The sequence below is a fragment of the Gossypium hirsutum genome, chromosome D09 (genome assembly GCF_007990345.1).
Source record: "Gossypium hirsutum isolate 1008001.06 chromosome D09, Gossypium_hirsutum_v2.1, whole genome shotgun sequence".
Classification (NCBI taxonomy): Eukaryota; Viridiplantae; Streptophyta; class Magnoliopsida; order Malvales; family Malvaceae; genus Gossypium; species Gossypium hirsutum.
In genome coordinates, this window is record NC_053445.1 from 53,347,273 (window position 1) to 53,358,163 (window position 10,891).

Sequence of the window (10,891 nt, forward strand, 5' to 3'; positions counted from 1 at the left end):
CCAGTAAAAGGTTTCTCAACTTGAGACCCCACCTCCTTGCAAGCATCATCATGGTTGAAATAGTCGGGAATAGAAAATCACGCATAGTTGAGATGAATGCTAGGCAAAAGTCTCTATCAACTGGATGTAACTAGATATAGCAACAATTCAAGGGTGTAGCTGAGAGGTTGGCAGGAGCCTACTTTTAAGCCATTTAAAATTTTCAGTAAAAGTAAACTTACACTTTAATCCCTTAAAAATAATAAAAATTTAATTTAATCATTTAAAATTCATAAAAATATATGCTACTAAAATAATAAAATTGTTTTTTTACTATAATAAAAATTACAATTTAATTTCGAACCCCCTAAAAAAATTTAATGGCTTCGCTCTTACAACAATATAAAAATGGAAAAAAAATCAATTCGATCATCTTCCTATTCCAACAAAATTTTTTATATCTATCAAATAAAAATTCAATTTCACATTCTTTCTTTAGGGACTTTATATTTTTTATTTATAGCATCATTTTATAAGAGGTTTTTAATTTATTTAATTTAGTCCATAATGGTACAAAGTTTATCAATTCCTTCAAATTAAACCCAAAATCACCAATTTATTTCTAATGGTAATTTTCTAAAAACTTAATAATTGAACAAATTGATAACAAGTTAGTTAAATCAAGCACTTGTAATCATAAATTTATGAAAATTACAAGAAAAATGACTTAACTAACTTACAAATTGATGGTCGAGTGCAAGCTTTAAAAAAATGGTGATTTTTCTTTGTTTTTGACGGTTGAGCAGTTGAAGAAGAAAATGATATGTTGTCATCTCCACTAAGTTAACTTATATTCTTAGATTATATTATAATTAATCTTAATCAATTAGTTAATTAAGAAATTATTATGATTATTTTAATTATAATTAAATCTTAATGGAATTAACCATCATCATCTAATAATTCATATTAAATAATGGTTAAATAATCATTTTAACGGCTATCTAAGTTTCTTAATCAAAATTCAAAAAGGTTTGAATTTTACAAATTAATTTCTGAACTTTAATTAATTATTTTTTAATTAAATTACTTAATTGAATTTCAATATATGTTGATAATAATTTCGTTAATCTTTATATTTCATCTTTACGGATTCAATTTATAGAAATTAGATTTTGAAATCGTATTTTTCGACACCACGATCTTTACCGTAGCCATAAGGCTATTGTTATTAAGTTTATTCTTTTTTAATCGTCATGTGCTCTCTTTTCTAATCGCTTTGTTATTTAATCTTGTTTCTTAATTCTTTTTTGAAGCAATAAAATGATTGTGGTGGTCGCGTTAATTATTTACTCCTACGTTGCTGCTGCAGCTTATGTGGTTGTTAGCTAACAACATTTCATACGGACTTTTGCTCAGGATTCATCCCCGCTGGTGTCTGATTTCTTGCCTTCGACTATTCCATTCGTGCAGATGTTTGTGGTGGGTTGGGATCCTATGTTGAGAATCTTTTAACTGTCTATGGCCGGCACCTCGATTCTTCTTCCTGCAAACACTTTCCGCCATCATCATTCAGTGCGTGTCTATATCATGCACCAGGTGTTCCTGACACATGGTTTGCTGAGATCAACGAACATGACGTTCTGTGTACTGATGCTAACGCTGGTATATGTGGTAATTCCCTAAAAATGAATCTTTCAGAGAAACTATGACTATAACAGCTAGAATCTTAATTTACTTTGGAAACTTTAGGTTCAGCAGCTCGAATTTTTCAATTTAATGTTTTCGAAGTCAAGATTCAATCTATTCCGGTTTTAGGTTCTCCAAATATTTACAATTTTAGAAATTTACGGCATATACCACCGTTAGCAGCAGTACACAGCGCGATGTTCGTCGATATTAGCAAACCATTGGTCGGGAACACTTACCGCCTCATCAAAGTTGAGAACGAGCCGCAGAACAGTGCAGGATCAGACAGATGACAAACTTGGATACACACCGGATAATTCTGGAGGAAGGTGCTTCCACGGAGAAGAATCAGGGTGCCAAGCATTGAGAGTAAAAAGTTTTTCGGTCAGGACCCCAACCCACAGCAAACATCACCGCGGATGGGATGGTGGACGATAGGGGCGTTTAAAATTCGGTTAAAATCAAATTAACCGATTAAATCGATCTAATTCGGTTAATCGGTCGGTTAATATTTTTTTGCATTGTTTAATTTGGTTCGAACCAAATTAAACAAACTTAATAATTAATAATACAATTTTTTATAGTTTTATTTCGATTAATTCAGCCAAATGAATATTATCAAATTATTTATTTAATATATTTTATACATTTTGGTTTAATCAAAACAACATATTAAAATACAATGGTTCTAATACTTATCTACATTAAAATAAAAAAAGGATACATTTATTAATACGATAATGATAACATTGCACTCAACCTATAAATAGTCTAAAAATGTATTGTTGGAATAGGACTAAATTATCGGTTGAATCGAGAATTAATTGATATATGAGTCTAAGCAATGGATTAGACTAACCTTTGAATGAACCACTCAGAATCAATAAAAAACGGAAACTAAAACAAAAAATTTGACCAATGAACTAAGATATAAATTTATAAATTTTTTTATGAATTTTAATTTTATTTTAATTATTATTGGACCGAAGATTGAACCAGTGATCTGGCTGGTTCGAGCGTCAAAACATTGTAAAAAAGATTAAATTTCAAAGTAATAGAGGGATTAAAATCAGAATTAACTCATAAATTTCAACATATTAGAGGGATTAAAACTACAATTAAACCAAAAATAAGGTGGTTTATCAACCCAGACTTTGATAAATCCGCCTCCCTCTCCTAACTCTTCTTGCCAACGGACTTAACAAAGCAGAACACATTTCTCACTGTCTCTATATTTCTCCTCAGATCTCTCTTTTTTTCTTTCACCCAAATAAAGCATTCCCTCTTTTTTCTCTCCATTTCTCTCTCATTTTTCCTCTTGCCAAACAGGTTTAAAAAAACAAGAAAATGCATTCTATTTGCTTTCAAGCTACTGGAGTTCCTAGATCGAATTACATTTTCGATTCTTGTTCTCCTGCTTTAGCTATATCCAAGCCGATCAATCTCCGTTTCTGCGGACTTAGAAAGGAAGCCTTCGGTTTCTCTGGTTTGACTCACTCGAGTTCTGGCCGAGTTCGTTTCTCGAGTCGTGGACATTCTAAGAAAGTCTCTGCTTCCGCTGAAAGCAACGGAAGTCCTCCGAAATCGTTCGATTATGATTTGATTATCATCGGTGCCGGCGTCGGTGGACATGGAGCTGCGTTGCATGCCGTCGAGAAGGTAGTTTGATCCTTTGTTTTTTTTTTCACTTAAAATTGAAACTATTTATCCTTGTAGTTTCAGCTGAAACTTACTGAGATCATTTTTCTGTCTTTTTTCTAGAAGTGGATAATTATTCAAACTTGGCTTGCTTATTCTGTCATTTAATTTTTACTTCAGAATCTAAAGAAGCTTCCTAGTTTTTAGTTATTAATCGTTGGCTTACTTGCGTTAAGTGAAGATCAATGGTGGATTTCCTTGTGAATGTATTGTTTATAACGGTCTTTCAAGCAATTAATACTCGCTTTTAGAAGACATTGATTTCGTTTGAGTGTAATTATTGTGTAGTAATAAGCGGTTTCTACTCAATGTTTGAAATAGAATATTTATTTTTTCTGCTTTGCTTTTTGCAGGGATTGAAAACTGCTATTATCGAAGGAGATGTGGTGGGAGGAACGTGTGTGAACAGAGGTTGTGTTCCTTCGAAAGCTCTCTTGGCTGTGAGTGGTAAAATGCGTGAACTTCAGAGTGAGCATCACATGAAGGCTTTGGGTTTGCAGGTAATAGGATTGAATTGTTGTGATCGGTTATTTGAGAACTTAAGCCGAAGCACACAACATTAGTTTGAAAGAAATTAGCATTTGCATTTAAAATTAGTTTCTAGGTTCAGCATGTGTTTATGGTGCAACTAAATGACTAACATATATCTCTGCTGCTGACCAACAAGATTCCATGTCATGAAGTTTCTTAAGCTATAATATGGCGAACTGTGGTTTCTTGACTATTTTCACATTCTGTAATAACCTCTTATCATTTCCTTTTCTCCTGATCTTCATGTTACACATGGTAGGTGTCTGCTGCTGGGTACGACAGACAGGGAGTTGCTGACCATGCAAATAATCTTGCTTCGAAGATTCGAAGCAATTTGACTAACTCAATGAAGGCGCTTGGAGTAGACATATTGACCGGTGTTGGTACCATTGTGGTAAAGCCTAACATATATATCCTGTAACAAAATGTGTATTCTGCAATTTTCTGTAATCTCTGGTATCCTTACATTTTGTATGTGTACTCAGGGTCCTCAAAAAGTGAAATATGGGAAGGTTGGTTTTCCTGATAACATAGTAACTGCAAAAAATATAATCATTGCCACGGGTTCTGTCCCCTTTGTTCCCAAGGGCATTGAAGTTGATGGTATGAGATTTTTTCATTTTCTTCTCTTTAATCTGTCTCTATGGTCTACTTTTTCTTTAAATGTTTGATCAAAAGAAATCTGGGTGTTCAAGACTGCTCAGGCACTTGTTAGAGTTTTACTACCCATGATACTCCTTTTATTGTCTGTCATCATCTTCTTTTACCCTTTTCTCCCTTGATGGAGCAATTTGCATGAGATTTTTGGATGGTCATATGTCATATAACAAAGACATGTGCATCAGTTTTATTAAGTGAAATGTGGGTATAAAGTTTAGATAACAAACTCCTAGTTATTCAATTACAGTCAAACAGATGGAAATTTGCATCTGCTAAATATACATGTAGTTTGAGTTTATCAACCAGCCGGAAATAAACTTTTTGAGTTCAACATTTATAGAAGGATGTGATCATACAGCAATGATTTTCTGTTTTATTAGTATTCTAGGATTTTTTTCTAATCATTCAGTGATAACCTGCAGGGAAGACTGTTATTACCAGTGACCATGCCCTGAAATTGGAGTCTGTTCCTGATTGGATTGCGATTGTAGGAAGTGGTTATATTGGTCTTGAATTCAGTGATGTATACACTGCACTTGGAAGTGAGGTGACACCATGTTCTTTTTTCTTCTTCTTATTTTATATGAAATGAATGTAGGAATCTTGCTTTGAGGATTAAAATACTGTAAATTTACGTTATGTTTCACATTAAGTTTCCACACCATCTGTTTTATCCTAGTTACAGACCTTCATTATGTTTTATCCTAATTCCTAAGTTACTGCAATATGTCCTTGTTCTTTTATTCCAAGGCAACAAAGTTTACATAACAGGTTTATGCAGGTCACCTTTATTGAAGCTCTAGATCAACTTATGCCTGGATTTGATCCTGAGATCGGTAAGCTGGCTCAAAGGGTGTTGATCAACCCTAGGAAAATTGACTATCATACAGGAGTATTTGCAACAAAGGTAATATATTGTTTAGATTTGTGTGTACTTTGGGTGGCTGTTAGATTAATCGATGACTGAGTTTCCTTGGTTTTTATTTAGATCACTCCTGCAAAGGATGGAAAACCTGTCATTATTGAGCTTATTGATGCCAAGACCAAGGAGCCCAAGGACACCTTGGAGGTATGTCCATTGTACACTTTTCAATGGAAACTCCGGTATCTGCCTTTTCTTGTTTGCTAGTTATAGCAGCATATTTCCTCTGTAGACAATGCCATCATGCACAAAAATTGTCGGCTTATGATGCTTTTCCTGTTTCTTAAGTAGCATACCTGCTTGGCATTGCTCAATGGCATCTGTTAAAGTGACATTTTTCCCCGTTCTACTCCAGGTAGATGCAGCCTTAATTGCAACCGGAAGGGCACCATTCACCAATGGTCTCGGCTTGGAGAATGTAGGTCTTCTTGATGAATACTGTAATATGAAACTGTCCACTAAAAGGAAATGGATTAAAACTTTCGTATTCTTTTTTTTTCCAGGTTAATGTAGTAACACAAAGGGGTTTCGTGCCTGTTGATGAGAGGATGCGAGTAATTGACACAAATGGCAATCTGGTTAGTTTTAAACTTTGTTCCGGCTATATATTCTCCCACACAACTCCTAGTTAATGCTAATCTGGCATTTGAGTGTTAGGTTCCTCATTTGTACTGCATTGGTGATGCAAACGGTAAAATGATGCTTGCTCATGCAGCAAGTGCACAAGGAATTTCAGGTAAGTGCCTGCTAACTTTATTCTTTACTAATTCAAGACAATATTTTCGTTTAGATCCACCTCATTTTTTCTTCCCTTAAAACTATCTTATCAGTGGTGGAACAAGTGACAGGACGAGATCATGTGCTTAATCACCTTAGCATCCCCGCAGCCTGCTTCACTCACCCTGAAATAAGTATGGTTGGGTTAACAGAGGTAAGCCTTACAAACACCCTTGTTCTTTTTATTCATTATCAAGTTTAAATTGCTGGATAAAAGATTGTGTGCATGGTGTTCAAATTTTGACATGCTTTTAATTCACAGCCTCAAGCAAGGGAGAAAGCCCAGAAGGAAGGATTTGAAGTAGGCGTTGCCAAAACAAGTTTCAAGGCTAACACGAAGGCACTTGCCGAAAATGAAGGGGAGGGACTTGCTAAGGTTATTTCTCTTCACACTTGTCTAAACCAATAAGCAAAATTGACTTGTTTTCTTTTAGTCCATGAGGTTCTCCGTCTGTTGTAGAAAAGTTGGTCTCCCGATTTTACAAAAAATGCTTGAAACAAATATCTTATCAAACTCTTAAAAACGATAAAAAAAAACACGGTTTCTCCGCATCCTTTTCTTTTCTCTTAAACATCATCGTTGTCTATCAGTACAGTTGCTAACTTCTACCCATGTTATATATCCATGCAGTTGATATACAGACCCGACAATGGCGAGATACTCGGAGTTCATATATTTGGCTTACATGCAGCAGACCTCATACATGAAGCATCAAATGCCATAGCTTTAGGAACACGTATCCAGGTTTGTCTTCGGTACAAAAACCAACTCATTTTTTTAACCACATTCGATCTTGTAATTAAGACCCTTTCCTCCCATCACGCAGGACATAAAATTCGCCGTTCACGCGCATCCAACACTTTCTGAAGTTCTGGACGAACTATTTAAATCAGCCAAAGTGAGTTTCTGATATATATTTTTCCCGTTAACCGTTTTCAATTTCACGGCAAGTTCATATTTTCCCCACATTCAAACCAGGTTAAAGCTGCTGCTTTGAGCCACGGTCCAGTAAGTGAACCGGTTGCAGTCTAAACCCTTAATCGACACTTTTCGAATTAAAAAAAAAAGGTATAAAATTTTTGAAGAACTTTGCTTGTATTAGAGACTATCAAGAAACATCACGGAGGAATTTACTTATAAATCTAAGATGATCGTTGTGCCCGAAGCTTTTTACAACATAGTCTCGTCGTTTGTTAAGTTATTTTCAAAAGCAATGCAGATATAGCTGTGCCGATATTTTTATTTATCCATTTTGGAAAATTGTATTCCTTGATGTTCGTGAAATAAATTATACTTAAATTTTTTATTTCATTTTGAAAGGATTTTTGCATTTACAATTTATTTGAATATCATGTCTTTGCAAATTAATTCTAGCCTTCTTAACATGTGATTTAACCTAATGCCTGCATTCATGCCATGAACAAACGAAATGCACAATTCTACCAAGTGGTTCTAAATCTAATTTATGTCGGTGAACAAATGAAATGCTTTGAAAAGCTGGTGGTCAAGCTATTGTTTTGCTTCAATTGGTTTTTTGTTCTTTCAGTTGATTTGTATTGATTTTTAAATTAACTGATTCAATGATTTTCGTCATTCAATACTCTAATCAATTTCTAATTCAATTCAAATAATTATTATATCGAGAAATCAACAAAAACTGTTTTGCTTCATGGCCTGCGACTAACCATAAATGTCAATTCTCTATATTACAATGTACAATGCACAAGATATAAGTTGAATTAGAGTTGCTGGTTGCAATAGTAATAAGATATATTGTAGTAAGAGGGTGTGAGTTTAAATCCTAAAGATACATTGTTAGATGAAAAATTTACGAACCCAATAAGATAATAAAAAAGACAATCACAAATATGAAAAGAATTAATTTTTATCTAAATATTATTAAAAAAAGCAACCATATAACCTTAAAAGATTAATCACATTAAAATAATCATGAAAAATACCTTAATCATAAAATTCATTACAACTCACAATTCATTAACTCAAATCATTTTTTCAAATTGATTCTAAAATTCAAACAACTCAATTTTTACAATCTAATTTGAAATTTATTTTTTTCAAATTTCTTAACTATGTTATTAAGTCAAACTGATTAATTCCCAATCCTATCAATACAATACATCATAGTCATTCATTTTATTAAAAATACATCTTAATTGATTTTTGCTTGATTCGACTGGTTTTTACTCCGATTCAATCTCTCTCCAATTTTATAATATTGGTTAAACTGATCTTCAATTTTCGACTCAACAACTTCAACCGACGCCCCTATTTAGAAATGAAATTTATATATCCACTAAAATTGAAGTGTAAACCAAACATCATGATCATCCACAGCTAAAAGAACCCAAATTCCAATGCCAATTCAATGAATTGGTACTTTTAACATTAAAAAGAAAACAGTAGATAAACTCGAAACATGTTCTCAATATTGATAAGCTCAAAGCTTCAAATATTTTATAACAAAGATAATCATCAAAATAGTGCTAATGTTGAAAAAAACAAAACCCTAATTTCCATTGAAACAAACAAAACAACCATAATTAGAAAACCCTAACCCAGGCTAGAATTTTCTTTTACCCCACTAAAAGCCTACTCTTCTTCATTGGCTGATTCTCCATTCTTCTTGTTGTGTTTCCTTGCATACCTTTGGTTCCTCAAGAACTTAGGATCCATCTATAAATGAAAAAAAAATACAATCTTTTATTAAAAAATTTGAAGGAAATCAAGCAAACTTCACATAAATCGATTAAAAAAAGCTAAATACATACCCCTTTGGTGGAAGTGTGGCGGTGCCTCTTGGGTTTCTTGATTCCATTCTTGTGAGCCTTGTAAGATTGGTTGTGAGCCGTGTGATTCTTTGACTTCGCCATTACTGCAAAACCCCAAATCCAAAAACAAAAAGATGGTGTTAACTTGATTTTTGTAGAGAAATTAATGCTTTTATTTTTTCACATTAAATTGCAATAAGAAGCTTACCAGAGTAGAGAGAAGCTGCGGCACTCACTGGGTTTTTTGAATGGTGAAAAGAAATAAAAGTAATAAATTTTTGCCCCTTTTATTTGGAAAAAAGATTTGAAACCCTAGTTTTTTATGTTTAATAACGAAATTGCCCTCAATTTTTTGGGCTTATTTTTTATGTTTATTAAGCTTTTCATTTGAAGCCCAAACATTATAGGCCGATACAAATATTGAAGCAATTCAATCTTCCTCCTAGCGGTTGAATTAATTGGACCAAATCGGATTCTAATGACCATGCCTGTAATCAGGGGCGGCAGGGGTCGGCCCTTCCCTAGAATGGGAAAAATGTCACATTAGTCCCTTTAAATTTTATAAAATTATAATTTAGTAAATGATTAAAATACATTTCAGTCATTTAAAATGATAAATTTTTAATTTAATCCTTTAAAAATTATAATGATATAAGCTAATGTAATTATAAAATTACATTTTAATTCTTATAAAATTACATAACCCAATTTTATCCCAAAAATAATTTCTAGCTTTGCCCCCACCTATAATCCTTTCTATATCATTATAATATTAAGAAAAGAAGAAAGATAAAATTGATAAGATTTAAACTTGTACGCAAATTGAACAAAGTTTTGCTTGAAAGTTTTGCTTGTTGATAGAATCTTATTCTAGTTGTCATTTCTCACTTATGTTTATTATTTTAATCCCTACCCTTTTTTTTGCATATTTAAAATTCAGCCCCTCCACTTTTAATCTAATAAATTTAATCTCTTTGCTCTTTTGATTTAATGATAAAAATTCAATTGATAACATGTAAAATGAATTCCATAAAACATAAATACAAGGACTAAATTCTTAATTATTTAAAAAAAAATTTATGACATATTTTAACCATATTAAGAATACTTGAATATCTAAATTTGAGTAGAGATAACAATGGATAGTACAGATTCAAATATTTACGGATATTCGATTGGTAATTTTTGGATTCAAAGAAAAGGAGGAAAGTTTACTTTTACATATAACATATTATTTTATTTATTTTACTTAATTCCAAAAATAACTTACTTCAAATATATAACTGAAAATTTAATTAAATCATATTTTATAATAAAAAATTTATGATTTCGATTTTTTGTTATTATTCTTACTTAGATCTGATTCAAAAATCTGTTGAACTCAATATTGCTAATGATTGCCAAAGATATATACAAGCAGACGTGGCATGTCAAGTTTAATAATTATTTTCATTTTCATTTTCATATTTTTTTTTATATTATAATGCCTTTATTTTTATCTAGAGTTTAAACCTAAAATTAATAATATTTTTTTGAAAATTAAGAATTTAGTGTCTATACTTTTTCAGATTTTAAAATTCATATTCAATTGTTAATATTATTAAATTCAAGGTAATTACAAAGTCATTTATTTAATTACATAGCTGCCAAGTATGTATTTTTTTTTATTTGTAATATATTTTAACAGAAAAAGAACGGTGTTGACCATTGGACTTTAATTTTAAAATCTTAAAAGTAGAGAAAATAAATTTCATAAAATATAAATACATGAACTAAATTCCTAATTTTCAAAAGATATAAAAACTTATGAAACTATTTATTTATAAAAAATTTAATAATTTAATT

At 32.0% G+C, this 10,891-nt stretch overlaps 2 protein-coding genes across 2 annotated transcripts; one reads left to right on the forward strand and one right to left on the reverse strand.

Annotated features, from left to right (window-relative positions):
- The first annotated feature begins 2,844 nt into the window (after positions 1-2,844).
- Positions 2,845-7,568, forward strand: LOC107926533 (dihydrolipoyl dehydrogenase 2, chloroplastic). Its single transcript, XM_016857411.2, has 15 exons — positions 2,845-3,327; positions 3,720-3,866; positions 4,157-4,291; positions 4,383-4,500; positions 4,980-5,104; positions 5,339-5,464; positions 5,546-5,626; positions 5,835-5,897; positions 5,983-6,057; positions 6,137-6,215; positions 6,310-6,410; positions 6,519-6,632; positions 6,888-7,001; positions 7,084-7,155; positions 7,236-7,568. The coding sequence occupies exons 1-15, from the start codon at positions 3,016-3,018 to the stop codon at positions 7,287-7,289; spliced, it is 1,716 nt and encodes a 571-aa protein (XP_016712900.1). The 5' UTR covers positions 2,845-3,015; the 3' UTR covers positions 7,290-7,568.
- Positions 7,569-8,682: 1,114 nt separating this feature from the next.
- Positions 8,683-9,329, reverse strand: LOC107926378 (60S ribosomal protein L29-1). The gene is made up of 3 exons (XM_016857223.2): positions 9,255-9,329; positions 9,047-9,150; positions 8,683-8,951 (listed from the first exon to the last, which is right to left on the reverse strand). The coding sequence occupies exons 2-3, from the start codon at positions 9,146-9,148 to the stop codon at positions 8,868-8,870; spliced, it is 186 nt and encodes a 61-aa protein (XP_016712712.2). The 5' UTR covers positions 9,149-9,150; positions 9,255-9,329; the 3' UTR covers positions 8,683-8,867.
- Between the last annotated feature and the right edge of the window lie 1,562 nt (positions 9,330-10,891).

Coding starts and splice junctions, on each gene's coding strand:
- LOC107926533 (XM_016857411.2), top strand. CDS start 3,016: ATGCATTCTATTTGCTTTCAAGCTACTGGAGTTCCTAGATCGAATTAC. Junction 5,627..5,834: donor AGCCCAAGGACACCTTGGAG/GTATGTCCATTG, acceptor GTTCTACTCCAG/GTAGATGCAGCCTTAATTGC. Junction 6,058..6,136: donor TTGACACAAATGGCAATCTG/GTTAGTTTTAAA, acceptor TTTGAGTGTTAG/GTTCCTCATTTGTACTGCAT.
- LOC107926378 (XM_016857223.2), bottom strand. CDS start 9,148: ATGGCGAAGTCAAAGAATCACACGGCTCACAACCAATCTTACAAGGCT. Junction 8,952..9,046: donor GCCACACTTCCACCAAAGGG/GTATGTATTTAG, acceptor TTTCATTTATAG/ATGGATCCTAAGTTCTTGAG.